The 24,775-nt window shown below is 39.2% G+C and overlaps 1 protein-coding gene across 2 annotated transcripts in view; it reads left to right on the forward strand.

Moving 5' to 3' along the window:
- Adamts12 (ADAM metallopeptidase with thrombospondin type 1 motif, 12) overlaps positions 1-24,775 on the forward strand; it is a 307,826-nt gene that overhangs the window by 177,845 nt on the left and 105,206 nt on the right. The window contains 6 exon segments of one of the 2 annotated variants that reach the window (NM_001106420.4): positions 9,595-9,738; positions 10,921-11,065; positions 12,195-12,287; positions 13,064-13,209; positions 17,382-17,551; positions 24,475-24,608. In NM_001106420.4, the coding sequence (NP_001099890.2) occupies positions 9,595-9,738; positions 10,921-11,065; positions 12,195-12,287; positions 13,064-13,209; positions 17,382-17,551; positions 24,475-24,608 (832 nt within the window). 2 annotated transcript variants of the gene reach the window in all.

Consider the following 24,775-nt stretch of genomic DNA (forward strand, 5'->3'; position numbering starts at 1 on the left):
AAACATTAGACAGTAATTCATTTACTATAGCTTAGCTAAATTTTATGGGGAAGGAATGTAGTGGCCTTATGCCTCCTTGTGCTGGCAAAGTCTAAGAAGGAAACTTAGACTTTCATTCACTTGATAAAATAAAGAAGCAGTCAATACCCAGCATTTGGGCAGTGCCACAAAGGAAGGCCTCACAGATTCCTGGAGACTCTGATTCCTGCAGGGCAGCAGGGAGTGCTCCTCTTACTACAGACATGTGGTAGAAGTGCAGGCCTTGTGGGTAACAGGAAATTCTTCTTGCTTCAGGCCCTTAGCAAGAGTCTCTCCCTTAGAACTCAGGTATCCATTCTCATTCACTCACTGTCCCCCTCCCGGTCACCCTCCACAGTCCTTCCCCTATCCTCCTCCCCTTCTCCTCTGAGCAGGTTGAGAAGATGTAGCTCGATAATAGTAAAGTGCAAATACTCTTTGTGCTTAAAGAAAGGATCCGTTGTATTCCCAAGGTCAATATGGCATGTGAAGAGAAGCCTCCCCTCCCCCTGTGTCCTCTTACCCTGCCACTTCAAGTCTCTGGAAGTCTAGGCACTCCGTCTCCCACTGAGGCCAGACAAGGCAGCCCAGCTAGAGAAAGCATCCCATTTACAGGCAACTGCTTTCGGGATAGGCCCGCTCCAGTATGGGACCCACAGGAAGACCAAACTCCACATCTGCTACATATGTGCAGGGAGACCTGGGTGCATCCCATGCTTACTATCTGGTTGGTGGATTCGACTCTGAGAGCTTCAAGGGTCCAGGTTAGCTGACTCTGTTGGTCTTCCTGTGGAGTTCCTATCTCCTTCCGGCCCTCAATCCTTGCTCCCCCTACCCCAATTCTACCATAAGACTCCCAAGCTCTATCCAATGTTTGGCTGTGGGTCTTTGCATCTCTTGGAGTCAGCTGACAGGTGGGCCTCCTAGAGGCCAACTTGCTCCTATCTGCAAGCATAACAGAGTATCATTAATAGTGTTAGGGATTGGTGCTTGCCCATGGGATGCGTCTTAAGTTGGGCCGGTTATTGGTTGGTCATTCCCTTAGTGTCTGCTTCGTCTCCCGTGCATATCCCTGCTTCATATCCCTTCTTGTACACAGGATAATTTGGGGGTTGAAGGTTTTGAAGGTGGATTGGTGTCTCTTTTTCTCTACTGGGGTTCCTGCCTGGCAACAGAAAGTGGCCTCTTCAAGTTCCATATTCCCAATGTAGTGAGTTACAACTAAGGTCACTGCCATTGATTCTTGGGTGCCTCCCTTACCCCAGGTTTCTGTCTGGTGGCTAGATGGCCATGAAAATGAATGGAAATCATGATTTCTTTTTATTAATATTTTGTTTTTTATGTAGATGTGTATTTTGTCTGCATGTATGTCTGTGTCCACATGCATGCCTGATCCCATAAAGTCCAGAAGAGAGCCTCAAATCTACTTCGACTGGAATTATACATTGGGAGCTGCCTTGTGGGTGCTGGGAATCTCACCTGTGTTCTCTGGAAGAAAAGCTAGCATTCTTAACTGCTGGGCCACATCTCTAGCCCCAGTTTTTAAAATGCTTAGAAATGAAGATAAGCTTCTTAACTTGATAAATCATATCTACAAAACAATTTACAGTTAATATTGTACTTAATAATGAATGACTATATAAATTCGTTCTAACTTCAGAAGAAGGTAACTATGCCATTCTCATCAGATTTATTCAAGATAATATATAATAACATTTTAGTGGATATGAAAAAGCAAGAAAAATGAGGAAGATATGTATTTTAAAAGGAAGAAATAAAAATCATCGTATTTGATATAGGATTGTTTTATGAATAGAGAATGCCAGGGAATTTACACACATATAAAAAGTAAAATACATGAGTTCATTAAAATGATGAGATAAGGCATAAACATTAGAAGGGAATCACAATCCTATTTCCTAGAGCAAATGGACACCGAGACTGTACGTTTAATCCCATTGCACGGTCACCTTACCTTTGATTCTGGGTTTCTGGACTTTAGAACTTTGGGAGAATGGATTTCTCTTACTAAGTTACTAAGGTTTCAGTAATTCTTTTGGATTCCCCAGGAAAATAATACAGTGTGTCATAAAAAGGGATAAAATCTAGAATATAAAGAAAACTTTCAAAAACTCAACCATTCAACAATATGAAATGGAAGTTAAAGGACGATAGAAAGGTGGAAATTTTAAGGATGCAGGGCAGTGATGTGTGGGAGAGGAAGAAACAGGGACAGGGGTCGGGGTAGGGGTTGACCAAAACCCACAAGATATAAAAATGCCATATGAAAACCTGCTATTTCCAAGTAAAAAAATAAATAAAATAGCAATGAAAAAGAATAATAAATAGTCAAACTGCCCCAAGCTCATTCATTCAGTCAAAACAAATTGTCTAGACAATTTGATATCTGTAAAGACTCAAATAAATTACATATATTACATATAAAAGAAAGAAATGAAAATGGCCAGAATAGATCAATTGACATTTCACCAAAAGAATACACAGATGTGAAATCAACATTAGAATAATATGGTTATTATCATTAGTTACAGAGAAATGCAAATTAAAGCCATAGCAGTGTATTAGTATACTCCTACGGAAATGACTAGTAAATATTAATGATAATAAGGAACAAATATGAGCGATGACACCTAATACTAGTGAGGACGCAGAGGAAGTCTTATTTGCTGCTAGTAGAAATATGGAGTATACCGAGCACTCTGCAAAACGCTTGGGCAGGCTGTTTAAAACGAAGCCCACAATTACCATATGACCCAGCAGCTATTTTCCCGGGTTTTCATCTGGAAAATAAAAATGAAAAATTGTGCTCACATAAAAGGTTGTTCATGAATGTTTATGAAAGCTTAGATCCAAATTGAAAATGAACCTGGTGGCATTTGAACCCGCCAAGATGAATGCTTGAGAACCTGATGAATACCCGTAGTTAGCAAGAGGAGGATGAACTACTAATTCATGCAACAACCTCAATACATCTCTAAAGAACGGTGATTAGTGAAGGATCGCGCCTGTCATTCCATTTATACAGCACTGTAGAAACAGAACTGTACAAGCAGAGAAACAGAATTGTACGAAAGGAAGACAGAATTAAAAGGGAAGAGGTAGGTGATTGGTTGCCCCATACAGTGGTCAGCCCTGAAATCGTGTACATACCAGTATCACTGCATGAAGTGAGCAGATTGGATGTACATATTTAGAAATATATATATATATATATATCAACAGTTAGAGGGAAAGAATCCAGAGTGAACATGATGGGTACATGGGTTAGGGGGAAAAGGAGAAGGAGAAAAATTATGCAATTATATTTTTGTTGTTGTAAAAATATATAAATAAAATGTATAGTTGTCTTTTACCCCGCTAGGTCCGGCACCTCAGTGCCCCAAGATATCTGCTAGATATCTTGGCAGAAACACATCCCAACTCCATAGCGGCCCAGTGTCTCTTGCCACCACACACTTTCCTACACTCAAACCATCACATAAAAGAACACACAACACAATAACCTTTGACCCTAATGGTAAGATATAATTGCCCACTTAAACATACAAAGCCCGGTACCATCCATCCCTTAGGAACATTAATAACAACCTGTAAATACACAGAACAGAATCTTAACATCACCTGCCATGGCTTCTCACACTCTCCTCTCTTCCTTTCTCCTCTAGTCTCCTCCTCTTCCTTCAAACTTCTCTCCCGCCCATCCTTCCTTCTCCTCCAATGACAGGCCTCCTTCTATTCTGTACCTGCCTCACCTGTACTTTACAAATTCAATGGGGAGGTTCTGGTGAAGTCACCTGATTCCTGAGTACGTGACTAGGCAGCTGTCTTGGGGCAGTAGAATTAGCATCAAAATACAGATAACTTCAGGGCAAACCACAACATATTTTAATTTCAAGAATAAAAATATTATTAATTTCAGAGTTGTCACATGAGGGTTTCTGTGGTAATAAAAATATACTGCTTTTTCTGTGTTTAACATCAGTAATCTGATCTGGATGTTATGTTATTATTATCTTGCAAGATATGCTTATTGAGAGAAAGCAGGTGATGCACATGATCATCTCTGTGCATTGTTCTGTATTACATCACCAGAATAGCAACCTCACTATAGTCTATTAAAAAATATTAACAAAAATACCTTACTGTTTCTTAGAGACTTTCTGGTTACATTCCTGGCTGTGTTTAATGTATAATGTAAGACAGTAAGACAGACAGTAAAACAATGTGGTGTACTGGTAGCACCTTAGAGTTTACTAATCAGCTGTATCTAATATTTAACACCACTTTGCTTAGATCTGTTGGCAAGTTAGCAAAAAAAAAAAAAAAAAAAAAAAAGGAAACAATCCTAAAATCCTCTTTGAAAACTAGCATCTTCTGCTCCCTAGATACTCTTCCTCCTCTTCCTCCTCCTCTTCCTCCTTTTCCTCCTCCTCCTCCTCTTCCTCCTTTTCCTCCTCCTCCTCTTCCTCTTCCTCCTCCTCCTCTTCCTCCTCCTCTTCCTCCTCCTCCTCCTCCTCTTCCTCCTCCTCCTCTTCTTCCTCCTCCTCTTCCTCCTTCTCCTCCTCCTCCCCTCCTCCTCCTCCTCCTCCTTCTCCTTCTCTTCCTCCCTCTGTCTCTGGGTCTCTGTATTAGTCCTGCTTGTGTTTTTAAAGTTTAGTTCTATTGTTTTTTAAATTGATATGTTATATTTGCATCCATATAAAGTGTTTTAAGTAAATCCACCCCATCCTCTCCTCTGCAATTCTTCCCCTATTTATGAGCCTCCTCCCACATTTTCCTCCCAATGTCATGTGCTCTTTCTTCCTTTTTAACCCGCTGAGTCCACTTACTGCTGCCTGAATGTGCATGAATGCAGGACCACATTGCTGGAACACAAGGAACCTTTGAGGAACTGTGTTTCTGAAGAATACTGACTCCCCTTTCCTCAGCAGCCTTCTGTTGCCAAGAGCTTCTCAGTTACATGTGTGTCTACACCACCCCCATTCTCACAATCCATGCAAATATTTTGGCTGGCTTAGTGTTGCACAGGTCTTGTGCATGAGGTCAGAGCTGCTGAGAGTTCACACGTAAAATGGCCCTGTCATATCCAAAAAACGTTTCACAGCAGACATCCACTACTTCCGGTTCTTCTAATCTTTCCATTCTCTTTTCTGCAATGGTCCCTTAGTTTCAGAGTGAAGGGATGTGGTATAGATGCTCTATTTTGAGCTGAGTACTCCATTGTCTTTTCATGTGTGCATGTTGACCCATTGTGGATTTGTATACTAATTCCCATTCCATCTACTGCAAAAGGATGTTTCCTTAATGAGAGTTAGGAAATGGACTGTGGATATAAAGATAAGAACTTAGGTGACAGGTAATTCTATGTCCATTTAACAGGAAATAGTATTAGGTTCTCCCCTAGGGCCTATTCCCTAGTCATCCCAGTTAACAGTGCCAAGTATAAGTTCTGTCGTATAGAGTGGGTTTTCAATCCAATCAGAAAGTGTCGGTTATGCCTAGAGCATCCACATCACTGTTGCACCAATGGGCATAGCTTGCCAGGCCAGTTGTTATTGTAGCTTGCAGCTCACAGTTAAGTAAATTGTTCAATAATGTATCCCTTCAATTGTGTAATTAAAAGCCATGAAAATTAGATAGTAGGAATAAAGCTCGCAGGTTAGAACCAGCTTGATTTCTTCATGCTCTATGATTCCAATATGTGGCATCTTTAGCAGAAGAGTCTTACCATCCAGTTCTGGGGGTGTTCTAGAACAGTGCTACTAGCCTATCACTTGGGGGGAATCTGAGAGACTTGTGAAGAAGTAACCCATACCTAGACTGGGGTTTTTATTTAATAGTCTGTAGTTTGGGGGAGAAGCATTATCCCTCTGTTATAGAATAACTCTTTAATTTCCTTTTGTAAACATATATTACATGCTTCAGGAAGTCCCTACCTTAATAAGTCTCCACATAGCATTTCAAAGATTTCTCATGTTAGTTATCCCTCTTCATATTCCCTATCAACCTTCTCTTGAAATCCCCCATGCCCTCTTAGTCGTTCCATGACTTTATGGATAGTAAGCCTAAATGTCTATGAACTATTGTATGGATAATCAAAATATACATGTACACAACAGACTATTATTCAATTACAAAGAAGATAAGATTTAGAGGCAAATAGATGGAGCTAGTAATAATCACTCAGACGCAACTGAGACCCAGAAAGAGAAAATGCCGAATGTTCTTTCTCATATGTAAGTGCAGTGTATGAAATTTGGCTTTGTGTGTTTAAAGTAGATTATCCATAAAATATTTTTCTCTTCAGTAATTCAAACACAATGGTTACACACACACACACACACACACACACACACACACACACACACACACACACTGTTTCAATATCATCACTCCAGCTTCCAGATTGTAATCTATTTCATTTATGGAATGTTCCCTCTAAATGTTCATACCTAGTATTTTCTGAAAGACTTGAAAAAAATTTATATTTTCACCTTCACGGCTTATGTTCTCTTCGAGTTCCATAAAATGATTAAACATTATGAGTTAAAGAGAAGATGTGCCTCACAAAGTACTAGTGAGACCCAAGTAAGTGCTTACGTTCAAGGCTACTTCAGCCTATAATTTAGTCAACCCGCTTTAAAGGAATTGAAACAATGAAGACCTCTCTTCCCCCAAATAGGCTAACCTGGCAAGCCTAGGGATTGTTCCAGAAGTACACTGTGCCTACTCCAAACTACGGTTTGACTTCTACCCCAGATGGCTTCTTGGAGATTAATGGCTCCATCACTTGGAGATTAATGGCTACATCCCCATGTGTTCTCACCCTTCAGTATTATTGACTCACTGCTCCCATATGACGACTCCACCAGCTATGTTTCATAGCACCTCTTTCATTTCATAAAACAAGAATAGAGATCAAGAGGAAGTTATGTAATGTGCAAAAGATGTCAGAAAACAAAAACGAGATCCTGGTGAGAACATCTACATTTAAAGTATAGAACGGCCAGTAACTAGGAGCATGATGTCAGTGACTAGCAACCAATAATGTCAGCAGGAATAGATCAAGTGGATTGTGAGTTCCAGTTAGACTGGGCTCCAATAGAAAGATTCTATTTCAGAAACAAATGGCTTAAAATGTAGTTCTGTAGTTGAGTGCTTTCCTAGCATGTACAAGATTCAGGCTTCAGTACTTAGAAAATATGAAAAAAGTAAACTTCAGGCATATATTTTTGTACATTAGAATACCCTCTGCTAGAATGGCCTTGTGAAGGTTCATTCCCCAGTGTAGGGGAATGCCAGGGCAGGGAGGTGGGAAGAGGTGGGTTGCGGAATACCCTCATAGAACCGGGGGGGGGGGGGCGGTGGAATAGGGGATTTCCAGAGGGGAATCCAGGAAAGAGGATAACATTTGAAATGTAAATAAAGAAAATATCCAATAAAACAAACAAAGAATTCTCTCTGCTGAAAAGATCATCCTTTGAGACAGGGGTGCTGCTCAGTCGGTAAAATGCTTAATTAACAGCATGAAGTCCTCAGTTTGATCCTAGGACTGCATGAACCAAGCATGCAGGCACAGACCTGGAATTCCAGCACCTAGGAGTAGAGGTACCTGAGCCACAAGGTCAAGGGCATCTTTAGCAAAATAGCAAGTTGGGGGGCGTCCAGAGCTGTGTAAGACCCTGCCTCAAAATTACCTTCTCTGTGAATGTCTTTTGATTGTTGCTCGTAGTATGGTGTGTGCCTTAGCTACTGATACATGACCTTGTACAGCAAGCACTTCAAGAGCTGGGAGGGACTAATGGGGAGCAGCCTGGAGAAGCCTGTATAGGAGACTTTTACCCGATCTCACTTCCTTTGTAAACGGATGGTGAAAGCTTTGCTAACTAATTCTCTGGTTCCTTTATGAGTTTTATATTCATAGAATGTGATTTAAGTTTGGAAGTACATTTCTAATACTGTAATACATAAAACACAAGAAAACCTCTAAATCCCCAAAGTCTATTCTGTGCATGAGTTGCTAATACCAATTGTATTCTATTAAAGTTAAATGTAAGTTTCTCAGTCACGTGAATGAGAAGAGTAAAAAGTTATGCTTTCCTGATTTCAGAACAGAACTTTAAGCTAATATCTTTGGGCTCTAACGGTTTCATAACCAGACTTTCATGGGAACAAAATTTTGTAGGAACCTAAGAAGGTGTCTTGGGATGGTCCTGAGGACATTGCTTGGAAACAGAAAAGTCTGGGTCAGTTTATTTCCTAGATACCCTCTGGCGTTGCAGGCAGTTACATATTATGGTCCTTAGGAGCTGTCTTCCTGGTCAACCGTAACAGTATACCAGGGAACAAATAAATGAGCTGAAAACACACAGATACCCGTTTAAGGCAAGAAGATGTATGTATGTCTTTTGACCTGTAAAATTATTCTTTAAAAGAAGGACTTTAAACTGGAATACTATTATTTGCATTGTACACATGTGTGTGCATACATGTGTGTGCACCAATGTACATTGTAAATGTATGTGTAAGCATGTACACATGTGTGTGGAGACCAGAGGTCAATACTGGGTTAACTACACCTTCCTCATCCATTTGTTCTCCACTTTATTTTTTTAAAGACATGATCTCTCAGAGGTCTAGAGCTCAACTTGCAGGCCAGTGTGGTTGACCAGTAAGCACCAGCACTCTTCCCCAGTACCGGGATCATCGGTTCTGGCTTTTTACACCATTTTTAGGGGAGTGGGGGGATAGAATAATGTTTTTATGCTTGAGTTTACCAACTTTGCTTTACTGAGACATATTCCCAGACCTAGAAAAATTATTTTTCAAGGTTAAATGTGTTGTCACTTATGAATCTCTTGTTATAGACCAGCCCTTGCTAAATGGCGTTCGAATCTTTCCTCACTCAGATCCTAGCACTATCATGACTACCAATTTTCTAGGAAAAAACAAAAAGAAGGCAAGTTGCAGTTATTCAAATGTCATCTAACTTCAGAGCTCAAGTTCAGTCCAGAATCTCTACCTTCAAATCCTCTGATCTCAACCACTGAACTGCGAGGCCTCCCCACTGGGTTGGCCTTGGAAACCTGTTGAAGTGGAATAAAGAAATCCATTCTTCCTTGTCTGAGCCTGGGCCAATGTCTCCCTGAGACTGCTTTCCTGCTTCCTCTTGAATGAAAGGGAGAAGGGAAACTCGATTTGTTGATTCTGGGATTGCTTCAGTAGAGAAGGCGAGTGTAGTGGGGTGTGCTTTACCCTTCTGACTTCAGAATATAAGGAGCCAGACTGAGTGCTTTAGGCTTTCTGCCAAGCACAAGTTTGTTTTTAATTCTCCATATGGCTCTTGTGGTTATGTAATGAGGTTAAGGGCATGCCTCTCATCTTCCCTGAACTTCTGAGTCCAAAATTAGCTACGTCCTTCCAACTTCTAAGTCTCACTTTGGAAACAGCTCCTTAGGAACAAAAGTGGCTTCCTATGCTTTTAATCACTTTGGCAAGCCTGTGAGTTTCGCCTGTTTAATGCCCGTCTGCTTCTGTTCTTCTGTTTTGGGTCAGCTTCGGCATCCAACATGATGGGAAGGAAAATGACTGCGAGCCCGTGGGCAGACACCCATACATCATGTCCCAACAAATTCAGTATGACCCAACTCCACTGACATGGTCGAAATGCAGCAAGGAGTACATCACTCGCTTCTTGGAGTAAGTGAAGTCCCTTTCATGACAGCCTCCCTTGGGTCTCTAAGTCATACATGTCGATGAGTTTTCCACAGAGAAATTAATGCCTGGGAAAGACTCAGTTTCATTTTCCAGTCTATAGTGTCATGGTGGCATCAAATGGATGCCCTCTTTGCTTTCTTTCTGACTACTGTTCCTATCCACAGGCAAGTGCGCAACCTGCTTTTTACATTCAAGTGTTGCCTCAGTCAGGGTTTTACTGCTGTACACAGACACTATGACCAAGACAACTTTTATAAAGGACAACATTTAATTGGGGCTGGCTTACAGGTTCAGTAGTTCATTCCATTATCATCAAGGCGAGAACATGGCAGCATCCAGGTAGCCATGGTGCAGGAGGAGCGGAGAGTTCTACAGCTTGTTCCAAAGGCAAACAGAAGACTAACTTCCAGGCAGCTAGGATGAAGGTCTTAAAACCCACGCCCACAATGAGACATGCCCTCCAACAAGCCCACACCTCCTAATAGTGACATTCCCTGGGCCAAGCATATTTAAACCACTACTGTTTCAAATTAAGTTCTTGGAGGCTGACAGGTCAGAAATGTTCAGTCAAGCCTGTTAACAATAATATCATGATTGTCCATTGCCCCATGGTCCTGTGTTTTATTTTTTGTTTTTATTACCTTGACACAAACAAGATTTATGTCGGAAGAAAAACCTCAATTGAGAAGATGTCTCCAACAGATTTCCTTTAGGCTGTAGTCCATTTTCTTGACTACTGACTGATGTGCCGAGCTGTTTAAGAAAGCAGGCAGAGCAAGCTATGAGGAGTGAACCAGTAACAAGCACTTCTCCATGGTTTCTGCTTCAGTCTCTGCTGCCTGGTTTCTGTCTTGGCTTCCCTCACTTATTGTCTGTTACCTGGAAATACAAGAAGCAATAGGAACATTGGTCTTTATCACAGCCACAGAAACCTAACTAGGACACCTACTATTTGTATTTCCTAGATAACAACTAAACTTTTTCTGTTGAATGTGATTCGCATTTCCTTTTATTAACTTTCTTCCAAGGCCCAGGGGGTTCCCTTGCTTATAAGAATAAGGCTGTCTGGAAGGATGAGGAGTAAACTGCTAGGATGAAAATGTCTGTTGGATGATGGGAGAGATCCATATGCAACTGATCTGGTTTTGGTTGATTTGTTTACAGCCGAGGCAGGGGGTTCTGTCTTGATGACATCCCCAGAAAGAAAGGCTTAAAGTCCAATGTCATTGCCCCTGGAGTGATTTATGATGTTCATCACCAGTGCCAGCTCCAATACGGCCCAAATGCTACATTCTGCCAGGAAGTGGAAGTGAGTACTGGACTTCTTGATGCCTTCAGGGGGTCTGTGCAGGGCCTGAGATCTGCAGTGTGCTGGAGAAAGCATGGAAAACGCTTGGAAACTGGAGGATCAGGCCCAGAACTGAAAGATATATTTGAAATTACTTATATTTATGTAAATCTTTGATTCCACTTTCTTGGGGTTGTGTGGAGCCACAAATTCTATACAGCATGGAGGCAGTTCCATGGTGATTTATAGAGTTCATAGTATTTAACACCTATAAGCTCCATAGCAGTCAATCTAATCCCTAAAATTGCCCCTTTTCTATATTTCCTATTTTATTGAAGAGTAGGAGATCCCCCGGTAGGAATAAGATTCATCTCCAGTCAGTCTTCTTTATTTCCAATATGTAGTTGATAAGTCAAGTTTTGACATTGTGCTCTTGTGTAATTAACATCTCTGTCTTGCCTTCTTCATTAGCACCACTGTGTTTATTCTGTTTGTCTTTTTTGATATTCAAATTGCTATTCTTATCTTAAAAGCATAAATACAATCATGCTGCTATTCTGTTCTTAGAGTCACTACTATCCATTGGATGCAATTCTAACTCCCTATGTCATATTCTTTTACAATTTGGACCCTGTCTACTCTAGAATACTTTATATATGGTAGATTGATGATAGATAGATAGATAGATAGATAGATAGATAGATAGATAGATAGATACATACATACATACATACATACATACATAGACAGACAGATAGATACATAGATACATACATAGACAGACAGACAGACAAATAGATACATAGATGCATATATAGATACATACTAGATAGCTAGCTAGATAGATAGATAGATAGATAGATAGATAGATAGATAGATAGATAGATAGACAGATGATAAATATATGACAGACAGATGGATATGAACAACCAGTATGACGTATAGCTGGCAAAGATTTTTTTTCCATTCTGTATGTCTCTTCACTTTCTCATAGTTTCTTTGGCTGTGGAGAAACTTTTTCTGCAACCCTATTGGTCAATTCTTGGTGCATGCTATCTTTTTATCTTCTAAGTTACTAGGTCTTTTTCAGATATGCTTCCATGCAGGATTTGAAAATACAACAGAATGCAAACTCTCCTTTGTTTTCCAGAATGTTTGCCAGACACTGTGGTGCTCAGTGAAAGGCTTCTGTCGCTCTAAGCTGGATGCTGCTGCAGATGGGACACGTTGTGGTGAGAAGAAGGTGATGTGTTGTTGGTCTGAGAAAGAAAGGTGGGAGGGCAGTTGGCCTGAAGTTCTTGGAAAGAGGTAGGAAGAAGGCGCTGGGGGATGTGAGGAGCACCCAATGGCACTCACAGAGTCAGACCAGACACTGGAAACATATCTCCTTCTCCGTTCCAGCCATTGCTGGGACGATGAGAAAGGACTCAGAACTATGCTTAGTCCCTGAGAAAGGACTTTACCTGCAGAGCATCAGGCCCGTCTTCTGAGGAACTTCTGTAGGGTTTCTGGTTTCTTCTGAATGTGCTATCAACTTTCATTTTAGATATTCCTCCCTCAATATTGAAGATTGAAAAGCTCAGGCAAGTGGCCCCCAAAACATCAGATTGGGTCCATTTATAATCCTCCTTCATGATGTCTGGCGTAACTGAATATTTTAAAGTTCTTTCTATTTTCCTAAGCAGAAAAGTCTTAAATCCACAACTCACAGACATTAGATCTCCTCTAGACTGCAGGAGGGTATGGTGACTCATGCTGACCCGTTAAGTGGGTTGTGTCATCGTGGGTATAGGAGTTTGGCACCATCTGTCCCTGAGTTTACAGTGCCTGATAAATCTGATTCTAGAAACCCAATTTATCTGAAGAGGCTGTCTAAACCCTTTTCTATGTGGCCCCTTTTGTATTGCCATAGAAAGTCTTCTGTCTTGGAAAGGATTGGGTTTAGACTTAGAAAGTCTTTGGCCCAACTTCCTACAGAATCTTCCTGACACATGAACTCCCTATCACATTTCTTTGCAGTGGTGTATGGCTGGAAAGTGTATCACAGTGGGGAAGAAACCAGAGAGCATCCCTGGAGGCTGGGGACGCTGGTCACCCTGGTCACACTGTTCGAGGACATGTGGGGCAGGAGCTCAGAGCGCAGAGAGGCTCTGCAACAACCCAGAGTAAGGCCTGCCCTGAGCACTTGCTATCTTTTTGTCTCTAAATGCTAGGATGCTATTCTTGAATGGCATGACACCATTCTTGAAGGTTTCTGAGGAAGAGTTGATCAATTCTCTTAGACAGAAAGACCCAGCAGGTTCACACAGGGCGAAAAAATGTACTTCTTTTTCAATGTTTTAACTTGGCATTGGAGTCCTAATAACATCTAAGTAAGTTTACTCCTTCATTTTGGTAGAGCAAAGGAAACTTCTTTTAAATGAGGAAACAAATTTCTTTGTATGTGAAACTCTCCAGGGGCTTATGCAATTAAATCCTTCCAGATAACTGTGCTCTCTCAGTACAAAGTAAATTAGTAAAACTCAGTTGATATGATTATAGCTAGATTTCAATCACAATGAAAATACAATTACATAAGAGTATTCAACCCTTTTATAACTATAAAATTGGCCATGGACGTTTTTGGAGTAAATTATTGTTAAAGTTCTAGCAACATATCTTTATGAATCTAATCTTAGGGTTCCATGTGTCCTATGTAGGGTTTCATAATTCAATTTCCCTTTTTAATCCAATGTTTATTTTTTCACATAGTAATCTTATATTGTTACATATGTGTGTAAGTTAAGTTTATATTGTCATGTTTATAGATAGATTGCATTCTTGGTTTCATTACTTCCTCATATACAAGTTTCTAAGTATACATTCTTTGAGGATGCATTTGATGCTGCCCAGAAGTGGGGATGGGACTAAGCTCATTTTCCTAGAGTTGTCTTTGCTGTGAAGAATAAAAACTACATTTTAAAAGACAAGTGATAAAAGTGGCTACAAGGCCTTTCAGTATCTAAGTTCCAAATCTTAACCTTCTCCTTTTATTAATAAGCATAGTACTATATGTAAATCATATATGTGCATGTGTTTTATATATACATACAATTTGCTATATATAAAATTTTTCCTGAGGATTTTAAAATTATGTGTAGCTTAATATAATACCTATGATATTATAAATTATAAATAAACACTATTTATAAGGTCATCACTTATACATGTAAGTATTTGTTTGAGGGAGGATGATGTAATTGTCTTAAAATTCTGCCTTTTGATAAAATTCTATTATTTTAAAAAGAAATTCAGCAGCAGGAATGTCTTACACAGTACTTTATTTACAAAGCAGATTCTTATCAGTTTGGTCAGAAATGTGCTTTTAGAGATCAGGAAATATAGGCAATAAGTTGTGGTATGTATAGAGGCACCACTCCCTAACCTTGGGAAGCTGTTTAATAACCTATAGTCTTTAGCGAATGGATGGTCTCTCTGAGGAACTGAAGAATGGTTCCCTAGCTCAGCATTAGAGGACATAATGTCCTAGTGCCCATCTCCAAGACTGCAATTTCTTAGCCTCCTTGGGTGAGTAATGACATCTAATTCCATAACTCATTTTCTTGACTTCTTTGAGACCACTGTTAATGGTAATTTGTGTATAAAGATCTCCGTGATTCCAGTCACAAAGTCAGGTCAGTGTATGAGTTAACTACCCACTTATGCTGAAGACTGTAGCCTTCTTCAACCACACTTACTATGCAATTGTGTGTGTGTGTGTTTTAAATGTATTCTTCTGTCGATACCTTTCCTGACCTTATCTTTGACATTGGTCACGTGAGACCAACTATAGGGATAGTGAAACACTGGCACATCTTGGCTCAGATGAGACTCTTGGTAATATTTGTTTGAGGAAAATGAGATGGACAGGTGCCAAGTCACAGAGTCTCTGTCATTGAATGCAGACTAGCATTCAGAAGGTAAGGGTAATTCTTAGTACCTCCTACAAAGAAGAGACAAATGAAAAGCCTGCTATGTGAGCTGCTCTGAGCTCTCAAGTTGCACTATGAAAAATGGGGAGCAGGTAGAGTAAGTCTCACAAATATCAAAGAGAATAAGAATACAACTAAGACTGGCAGGATTGTCCCTCAGGGCTGCCAATCAGCTTAGACAGAACATGGATAAGAACTCAGGCCACAGATTAGAACACATGACTCAAACCTTGGCTTTGCTGCTATTAGCTGGGAAATGCACTTCTTGTCCCTAGCATATAGTTGCATCTGTCCTGTTCATGTATCCTATCTTCAGCCTTTTCTCTGAGACTGTTCTCTTGGTCTATCCCTTCCAAGAACTCATTCTGGTCAACTTTGCTTCCATGTAATGCTCTACCTTATCCAAACCCTTGTTGTACTCATAGACACACCTACTTAGTTGCTATCCTAAATTTTCTCACTTCTGTGCAGTTTTTAAGGGCTGGAGAGATGGCAAGACTTACAACCAAAAGTTACTTTAATAGTTTAACAAAATTGTAAAATTTCAAGGAAGCATAGGACTTATGTTGACTTTGTACTGATGCTTTCTTCCTCATAGCATCTGTTGAGAACATCATTATATTTCAGTGTTGGTTGCTTTGTATTCATAATGCCTAAAGAGTCTACTGTGCCTTCAGTTCTAATAATGCACTAACCACAACTTTTTAAATATTTATATGCATTATCTCATTGAGCCGTGAAAATTATTGTAAAACAACGATTAGCATGCTCACTTCACAATCACAATAACAAACAACTGGAGCTCAGAAAAATAAGATAACTTGTTTAGATTCATCTAACTACTAGAAAGTCAAGTTGATACAAGCTCCAGTCTTTGGACCCATGATGTTACACTGCGGTGATAGTCATAGTATCTCTCTTGGGTACAATAAGGTGCAAGTAAGAAGGCATGATGAGTCACTGGAGAACCTTCAATGTGATCTATCAGCTGTCCTCTGCTTCTTTCAGAGCAGATCTGATATACTGCTCTCCCATATACATGATACTGAGTGAGAAATTCTTATATCCTCACATTAGTTTACGTCTCTATGACCATAAGATGTTGTTGTACTCACAGTAATATACAAATTCTATAAAGGAATTAGAACTTGAACTGAGTCATTAAAGAACCATCTTCAGAAAAAGGCCAGTAAATACAGTTAGAACATGAAGTGTCTTTTAAAAGGAGAAAGAGATCACTTGTGGTTGGCATCCAGAGGGGATTTATGATGCAGGTAGCATTTATTTGCTCCTCAAAGAAAGACAGCATATAGACGTGGAAAGACTTAAAAATAAGGAAGTCCATTCAGGGGCATAGGAAAACACTAGGGAGTAAGAAGCATATACAAAAAACTATGCAAGACTTGACAGAGTCACTTACCACAGAACCATGAAAGCCTGGAGTGCCAATCACAAGAACTTAGACTTGATTGACATTTTTAGGCACTGGGTTACATTCAAAAATCTTTTAAACAAGAAACTAACATATTTAAGATAATCTAATAGTATACATTGTGCACAGGGGGTTGAATTTTTTTAATTGGCATAGGGAACATAAGAATGAAGATAATGATCAGACTGCTTTTATAGCTGTGTAACTGAAAAAGAAAAAACACGTATAAAAATGCAGCCGGGTAGGTTGGACATGGTAGTGAATGCTTTAATCTCAGCACTCAGAAGGTGAAGGCAGAGAGATCTCTGTAAGATTGAGACCAGCATGGTCAACCTAGCACCTAGCATGGTCACTCCCAGCCAGGAGTGCATAACAAGACACTGTCTCAAGAACAAACAAATAAATGCGAACAACTGGTAGCCAGATCCAAGATTGGCCAAGTATGGATGATTCTGCAATGTAACCATTGTTATTTGCTAAGAACAAATCAGAAAGGGAATACATCGTGAAAGTAAAATTTTTCTATTTTCTTCAGATACTTTTTCTGGTGATTTTGCCATTCAAAACATATATTCCATAATAATTCTATAAATCTATAATATTCTAGAATTCTATAATAATGTATATAAAATTTAATAGAAATCCATATTTCTATTAAAATATAAATCATTTAAAATGAGTATTCATTTAATTAAAGCAGGCATATACATGTATATAATGTTAAAATAGGGACCAAAAGAAAAAAAAGGCTGATAAGAAACATATACAGCCCCAAACATATGAAATTAGATTGATTTATCTGTTTCTTAAGTCAGAAACAGGAATGTTTTGATAAGGAATAGCCATGACTAGGTGGCATGACTAGGTGGATTTTAAAAGGAAATTGTTGACTTCTTGGGAAATGTAAAGAACAGCTTGTCTCTTTCATCTATAGACCAAAGTTTGGAGGGAAATACTGCACCGGAGAAAGAAAACGCTATCGCTTATGCAATGTCCACCCCTGCCGCTCAGACACTCCAACTTTCCGACAGATGCAGTGCAGTGAATTTGACACAGTCCCCTACAAAAACCAATTCTACCGCTGGTTCCCAGTGTTTAATCCAGGTAAGGGACCCTAAATGTGCATCTCAGGTCTGCAGTTTCTCAGAAGCCCTGCAAAGGTCAACAGAGAGAACTGTAGCACCAGGGTTTCTCAGTTGTAGAAGACACTTACACTGACTCGTTCAAGCCGACTACTAAATTGTAAAGTCTGGGTATGTCCAGTCTTCCCTGTGGGAGATGAACATGACATTCTTCAAACATGGGGGCTGGTTTTCAATAACTGGGCCATGGAGGAATTTAGACAGTAAATATTCCAAAGAGGTGGAATGGGAGTAACTTCAAAGGAGCCTTCCATGGAAGTAGCTAATGAGTTTATGTATAATAGATCTTTCTGTGAAGGAAACAAAAAAGGAAGGCAGTTTAGAAGGTCATTCCATATTGAGAGAAGAGTTCAAAAAAGATAGTCAGATTGTCTTCATCAGAAATTAATGCCAAACCTGAGATCAACATTTCATATGTGCAACATAGGACCAGGTTATAAAGTAAAATCAAAGATCTAAGGGATGCATGTCAAGGGATGGAGGCGTAGCTGAACTGGAGAATGTAATGGTAGCTGTTGTGGTAAATGTTATTGGGAGTTTCTACTCACCTGAGATTATTTAATTCCCAAATAAGAGACACAAACCTCTATGTTTATAAGTCTTAAAAGCACATCAACTCTCTATGCTCTTTTGTCTTCTTCTCTGTCAATAACTTGCCGTGAAAGCCTGGGCTGTTTCTACCTCGACGGGCCAGCCCTCATGGCCATGCTCTCACAATCCACCTAGTCCATGGTGTCCCTCCCTATTCTCCTCTCTCCTCTTCCTCATGGTCTGTCCCAGACCCCAAGCCCAGGGAACCAAAACCCCACCTTGAGAAGTTAGTTTGATCATATAATCAAACTACAATATAAATCTCCATCCATCCCATTAGAAAGGACACCTTGCCATAGTAAGTTGTGAGGGTTCTGTAACCAGCAGATTTATGTAGTCAACACATTTATTGGCTATACAAGTAGAAGTTTTGACTGGAGACATTTCTGTCTCCCAGTTTCAGAGCTGTTCCCGAGAAACGCCTTCTTACCTGTTTCGGTCTTGATGTGTTTCTTGCTTGTAGTCCAGAATTTCAGGAGGTCTTCCTCTGTCAAATCTGACTTTTATAATTTCGAATGGAATAGAAACCTTTTTCTCCTTTTCCGTTGACATAAACATAAACCCTCTCTTCCAACCTAACATATCCTTTGTCCAGCAGTTTGAAGTCACTAAAAGTATAGACCAATCTAGCAGCCCCATTTCTAGCTAGGTCTGCTCCATTTTGACCTCTCTCAAAGAGGATGTATAATACCCCCCTTACCATTGAACATGTAATTATATTCACTTCGATAAGGTAAAACATGATAGTGTGTTGTACAAATATTCTCGACAATGACATATATTTATTATTATTTATTGAGACAGGGTTTCTCTGTGTAGCCTAGGATGTCCTGGATTTGCTCTGTAGATTAGGCTAGCCTTCAACTTACAAGGAACCTATCTTCTCTGTCTTTCCCTTCCAAATGCTGAGATCAAAGGCATGAGGTTATTTGTTCAATGTTTATGTACCCTTGAAAACATTTATATCAATTTTTGTCTTTTCATTTCCTTCCAGATTATTATCTATGTGGATTTATTTATTCTACCTCTTTTCTCTCTCACTATCCTTCTCTATATTCAACTTTCCCTTTCCGTCTAGTGCATAAGAATATCCCTAAGCAAGACTGCATTTGCTCAGAGATCTTGTCCCAGACCATGTGCCACATGCCCAGCTGAGTTGTCACCAGTTCCCCCATGGGAGCCCACATGCAAGGAGGCTGACTTCTCAGAGCAGTGTGAAATCCTATTTCATGTTAGGTTTCAATGTTGACCAAAGAATGAAAACAGAAAATTTGCCTAACTTAAGGGTATTTGAGGCAAGGGAATTAAAAAGAATAGCTAACCTAACTTTTATGTGATTATTAGATTCTTGAAATGCCAGTGTGCTGAGACTCATGAGTCACAGACGCAAGAACCTGACAGTTGGCTGTCAGGACGATTATAATCAAAGCTGTGGAAAGAAAAGCTCCATAGAGATTTGCCAACTTTGAGTCTTCAAAGCATCTCGATAGCTATCATTTTTCCTTCCCTGGTTCTTGCTGGATGGGGTGAGACAATTGATTATTGCTGCAACTGAGACATCTTATTATATAACAAATGACTAAGGTACATCTAGGCAGTGCCATCTATATCTATGTCCTGCATATTTGTACTGTGTTGGAGCTATTGGGGTCACTGATTTTATGGACCCCTAGGACTAACATATTAAAACAGCTCCATTAGTGTAATAGGGACACAATTTCCATACCCTCGCCCTCACCCATCACCACCTTACACTACATACAATATAAAATATACATACTTGTATGTAGTATACATGAATATTTATACTGTATATGTATATAGTATACATGCATGTATGTATGTATGTGTATGTATGTATGTATGTGTATATGTATGTAATGAATGCTTTTAGGTCAAATAACTTGAGTAGGAATAAAAAGGGTTATTTCAACTTGGATTGTCATAGATATATAAGCAATTCTCATGTGCCTACTGTTTGCCCAGATGGCTGTAGGTACTAAATGAATGAGTCATTAAAGTCATAAAAGTTGACAAAGCTTCCATGTGATTTGGGGTGACTGGCTTTTATCACTGGGATTGAAATATGCTGATGGATGCACTAGCCACTTATCTGGGATCGAAGCATCGGTCATCTGGTCATCTAGCCTAATGGTTTCTCCATTACCTGTGACTTACTCTCTCAACTGAATAATTGCTGTCTCCCCCAACCCACATAAAAGACATCCAAACTTTTCCTCATCTTATTTTTATCTTTCACTTCAAGTTTGGCATTTCTACATCTAATGATCACTTCTTAAAGATTATTTCCCTCAAATGTTGAGCCATCCTGTTTTAGAAGGATCAAAAGTGTAACCTTTGATTCAATAATTACATTCCATTACCTGAGCTTTTCTTTGGGAGAGCAGATGAATCACACAGTTTGAAGATAAGTTCGTCTATAAAAACAAATCTTATTTATTTATTTTTTGTATCTAACAATCACTCTTAGGATCATTGCCAAAACGTATTGAGTGATTGCATTTCTGCAGAACCAAATTCAAACTTTGGCTCAGTAAATTCACTCAGTCACCTGAGCTTGCTGATAAGGTTAGCCAGATAGCACGAGGGACAGAAGTCATCTGTAACTTGTTTTTAGTGCTTTCACTCAGCCAAATTATAAGTGCTTCTGAAAGCGATAGTGAAACATCACATGACTCTGACAAACATGCAACAGGGCAAGTGAATAATGTGAGACAATGACAATATTCAACACTCAAGGTTTAGAATCTGTGAGGTTGACATCTGTGTCCTTGAATCTCGGCTACACTTGAAGACCATCCATTGTCACCCTTGCCTCTTTATTTAGAATGCCATGTCATGGGATAAGGATATCTACGGACTCCCTCAAATTACCATGAAAGAAAGGCTAGAAAAGATGAGGACAGACACATGGAACTTTTGACTCAGCATTGCAAATTGTTTAAGGGGCACTAAGCCTTCCATTTACGCTTCCTTCTTCAATCAGGGTTCTCTCTAGTCTAAAGTATATATAAACTCTGAAAGGATAAAAGCAGTTGGTCTAGTGAAGTGGAAAGGAGAGTAGAGTGGGAGAGGTTACAGTGGGAAGCAGCAGAGATAAAGAGTGAAGTGGAGAAAAGGGGACAGGAAAATCTACTACGACACACCTGGTTTGGAAATGCCATAATGTTATATAGTAGGCTATATCCTAATTTAAAGATAAATAAATTTAAAAACTCAGTAGCTGGCCTACATGCTACCTGCTTTTTTTGCCACAAATAACAATGGATATTTTTGAGATTTCACAACCACACACTTAAACTCAACAGACATTTGTGTTTTGTATATGCAGCACACTTCATGTATGTTCATATAGTCCAACTTTAAAAACTGTATCAATTCCATACTGGAAAAGCAGAATGCAGGGACGTTTGGAAATAAGGACCTCTCAGCATGGAGATGTGTTGTGATTATCATGCAATAAAGGAGAGTGCTCAAGCTCTATTGTTTCAGAGCTGAGACATTATTTTGGAAAGGAAGGAATATATATGTTTTATAAGCTGTTAATGTCCACAGTCAAATGAAAAAGAAACAAATTTCATTACATCATCATACATACTCTATTTCCAAGAAGTAACCATTGTTAATAGCGCATTTCTGTCTGCACAAGAGTTGATTGTCCTTGTCAATTCTGTAACATTCTTGATTCTCTAGGCATTGATTGTGTAATGAAAGTTCACATATTCCTCTCAGATAAATGCACAGCATCTCATTATAGAAATGCAATTTTAGTTAATTTGTGCGTTTCTCTCTGGATAAACATTCCATTGCTCAATGGATGTTCTTGACTTCTCTCGCCAAGGATAATATTTATTTTTGTGACCACCTGAGTTAATGTCTCATGATTAAAATGACACTGTGTTGATCTGTACAGAAGATTTCCGCTAACAATATTGATCATGCCAATGCATTTAATTGGCCACAATGAATTAAATTCTCTTGCAGTAGTTGCTCAATAATAATCACTCTCTGCCAGCAGTTAATGCTCTAATGCTTACAATCACACTATCTTTTTAACAGCCCGCTCTGTGAAGACTAAATTCAGTACTTTGAGTTGGGGATCAAATTTGTATAATAATGGTTCAAGTCCAGAGTTTTGTGAAGGAGATCCCCAAGCCTGAACTTCTTTCTGCATTTTATTGAGCATATACTCCTTCCCACACTCTACTGGCAATAACTGATCAGTAGCTGGCAGGACCTGAATGTCCCTGAGAAGATTGCTCCTGGGGACACTGTCCAGCCACAGCCTTAGAACTGTAAACAGAAGGACTTCTGCAGCTAAAACATGACCAGAGCATCATTGAATGAAGGTCCACAGTTACAGTAAAACAAAGTGTGGAGATACTTGCTGTCTGAGCAAGATCTATCTTCCTTATGCTAAATGGACAAGACGTCAGTGACTTAGAAAATAGGAAAACAAAGTATGAACTAAATGCACGCTTGGCTGGTAATGAATAATCTAAAGAGAGATGTTGTGTTTGTTTGTAGTAAGACCCGAGCAGCAGTTACCAATCTCTTGACAATTTGAAGAAACTGAAATGAAAAGCATAAAATGTCAAGTCTACTTTTAATGAACTTCAGAAATCCTTAAGCCAATGATGAGGTTATGGAAATGATGATAATTATTCGTTGAGCTCCTATTGTATATAACACACACATACATATAATATATAATATATATTCTAATGATGACAATCATTTGTTGAGCTATTGTATATATACTGCAATAAGATATAACACTCAAAATAAAACATTCAAAAGAAAAATACCATTTCATATATATATACATACACACACACACACACACACACACACACACACACACACACACACACATATATCTAGATTGGACATAGGAATAGACATTCTCATCCCTAGGAAAGCATAATTACTCCCATGTGGCTGCCCCTATGTGCTTCTACTCCAGTTTGGTCATTAGTAGTGCTAGTCTCTACTTCTATTCTCTGGATTTTTGCAAAGCAATCTCTTTGACATATTCTGACTTTGTCTATCTTTTTAAATACCGTGACATCAGTTTGTATTGTTTATTTACATAACCCCAGCCTTTAAGCTTTATATAGATGTATCTGATGTCTTTGTCCAATTTGTCCAAACTACTAAGTATTTAGTGTTCAGATGCTTAGCTTCAGATATCTGTGCTTGAGTTGTACGCTTTAATTTTTGTCACATAGGTCACCACATCCTTAAACCAACACACTAGGTGTGTTTTGCATCTGGTGTGTTCATCCATTCAGAGTAAGTCTGGTCTCAGCCACAAGAAGCCAACAAATGCCCATAACACACAGATCTAAGAGAGCTCTCAAAAGAATTTCTAATGACAGTCTCGAGTCACCTAAAGTAAATTCTCGGCTTGGAGTATAGCTTCATGGTATAGCTTAGCATGTGAGAGGCATTGAATTCAATTCCTAGTACTGCAATAAGATATAACACTCAAAATAAAACATTCAAAAGAAAAATACCGTTTCACATGTTAATCATTAAAAAACTGAGGCAGTTATATTTTAAAAGTCATTGTCCTTCTGAGTATCATGTATGCATCTGTAGGTGGATCCATTTAATTACACGTTCCTGCCTTCATTCTCAAGGCAATGAAATCCTGAACCTCAGAATGACTTCTAAGTGGGACCCAAGTTAGAGGGATAGGTTCCTGTGCTGATCAGATGGAGTTCCAATTTGGCAGTTCTCATACTCTTTGCTTCTATATCCTTCTATGTAGTTGTCTATTTGTGTCTAAGCACTTCTTGGAGTTGGGGAAAATAGGTCTACTTTAGGGAATGTGTTAAGATGGTGGTGATGATGCTGGTGCCTTGACAAAGGACTGCCTTTATCCTAGAATCAGTTTGCCTGCTACAGACAGCTTGGATCCACTTGCTTGGATCCTGTGTTATCACTTACCATTATTGATTTGATAGATAATACTACACGCTCTAGGCTTTATTATTTTTAGGTGCACAGTTCAGTGTAGGGTTGAAAGCTCTTCTCATTTACAACAGAAGGCATATAGTCTTTTCATCCAACCTTACAAATGTAATCCATTATAAAAGTTTTATTGACAAAAAGAGGAACAAAAAGGTCTACATTTTATCATTTGTCTCAGAAAGGCACAGAAGGGTTCGTAAATGATATTTGTAGGTCAGGAGTCCAGAGGAATCTGGGGGAAGGGTTGAAACTACAGAGTTAAGTCAAAAGGATTCATCTGTTTTCTCATTTCAGCACATCCTTGTGAGCTGTACTGCAGACCCATAGATGAACAGTTTTCTGAGAGAATGCTGGAAGCCGTCATTGATGGCACCCCGTGCTTTGAAGGTGGCAACAGCAGAAATGTCTGTATTAATGGCATATGTAAGGTATTGGGTATGTTTCCTTAATCTACAACTTTACAAAATGATGTCTTTTACTTTTTTTTAAAGTATTTTTGGATACTTTATGTATTTACATGTCAAATGTTATCCCCTTCACCCCTCCCATACTCCATCCCCCTGCTTCTGTGAGAATGATCCCATCCAACCACTCC

The sequence above is a fragment of the Rattus norvegicus genome, chromosome 2, assembly GCF_021556685.1.
Source record: "Rattus norvegicus strain SHRSP/BbbUtx chromosome 2, alternate assembly SHRSP_T2T, whole genome shotgun sequence".
Lineage (NCBI taxonomy): Eukaryota > Metazoa > Chordata > Mammalia > Rodentia > Muridae > Rattus > Rattus norvegicus.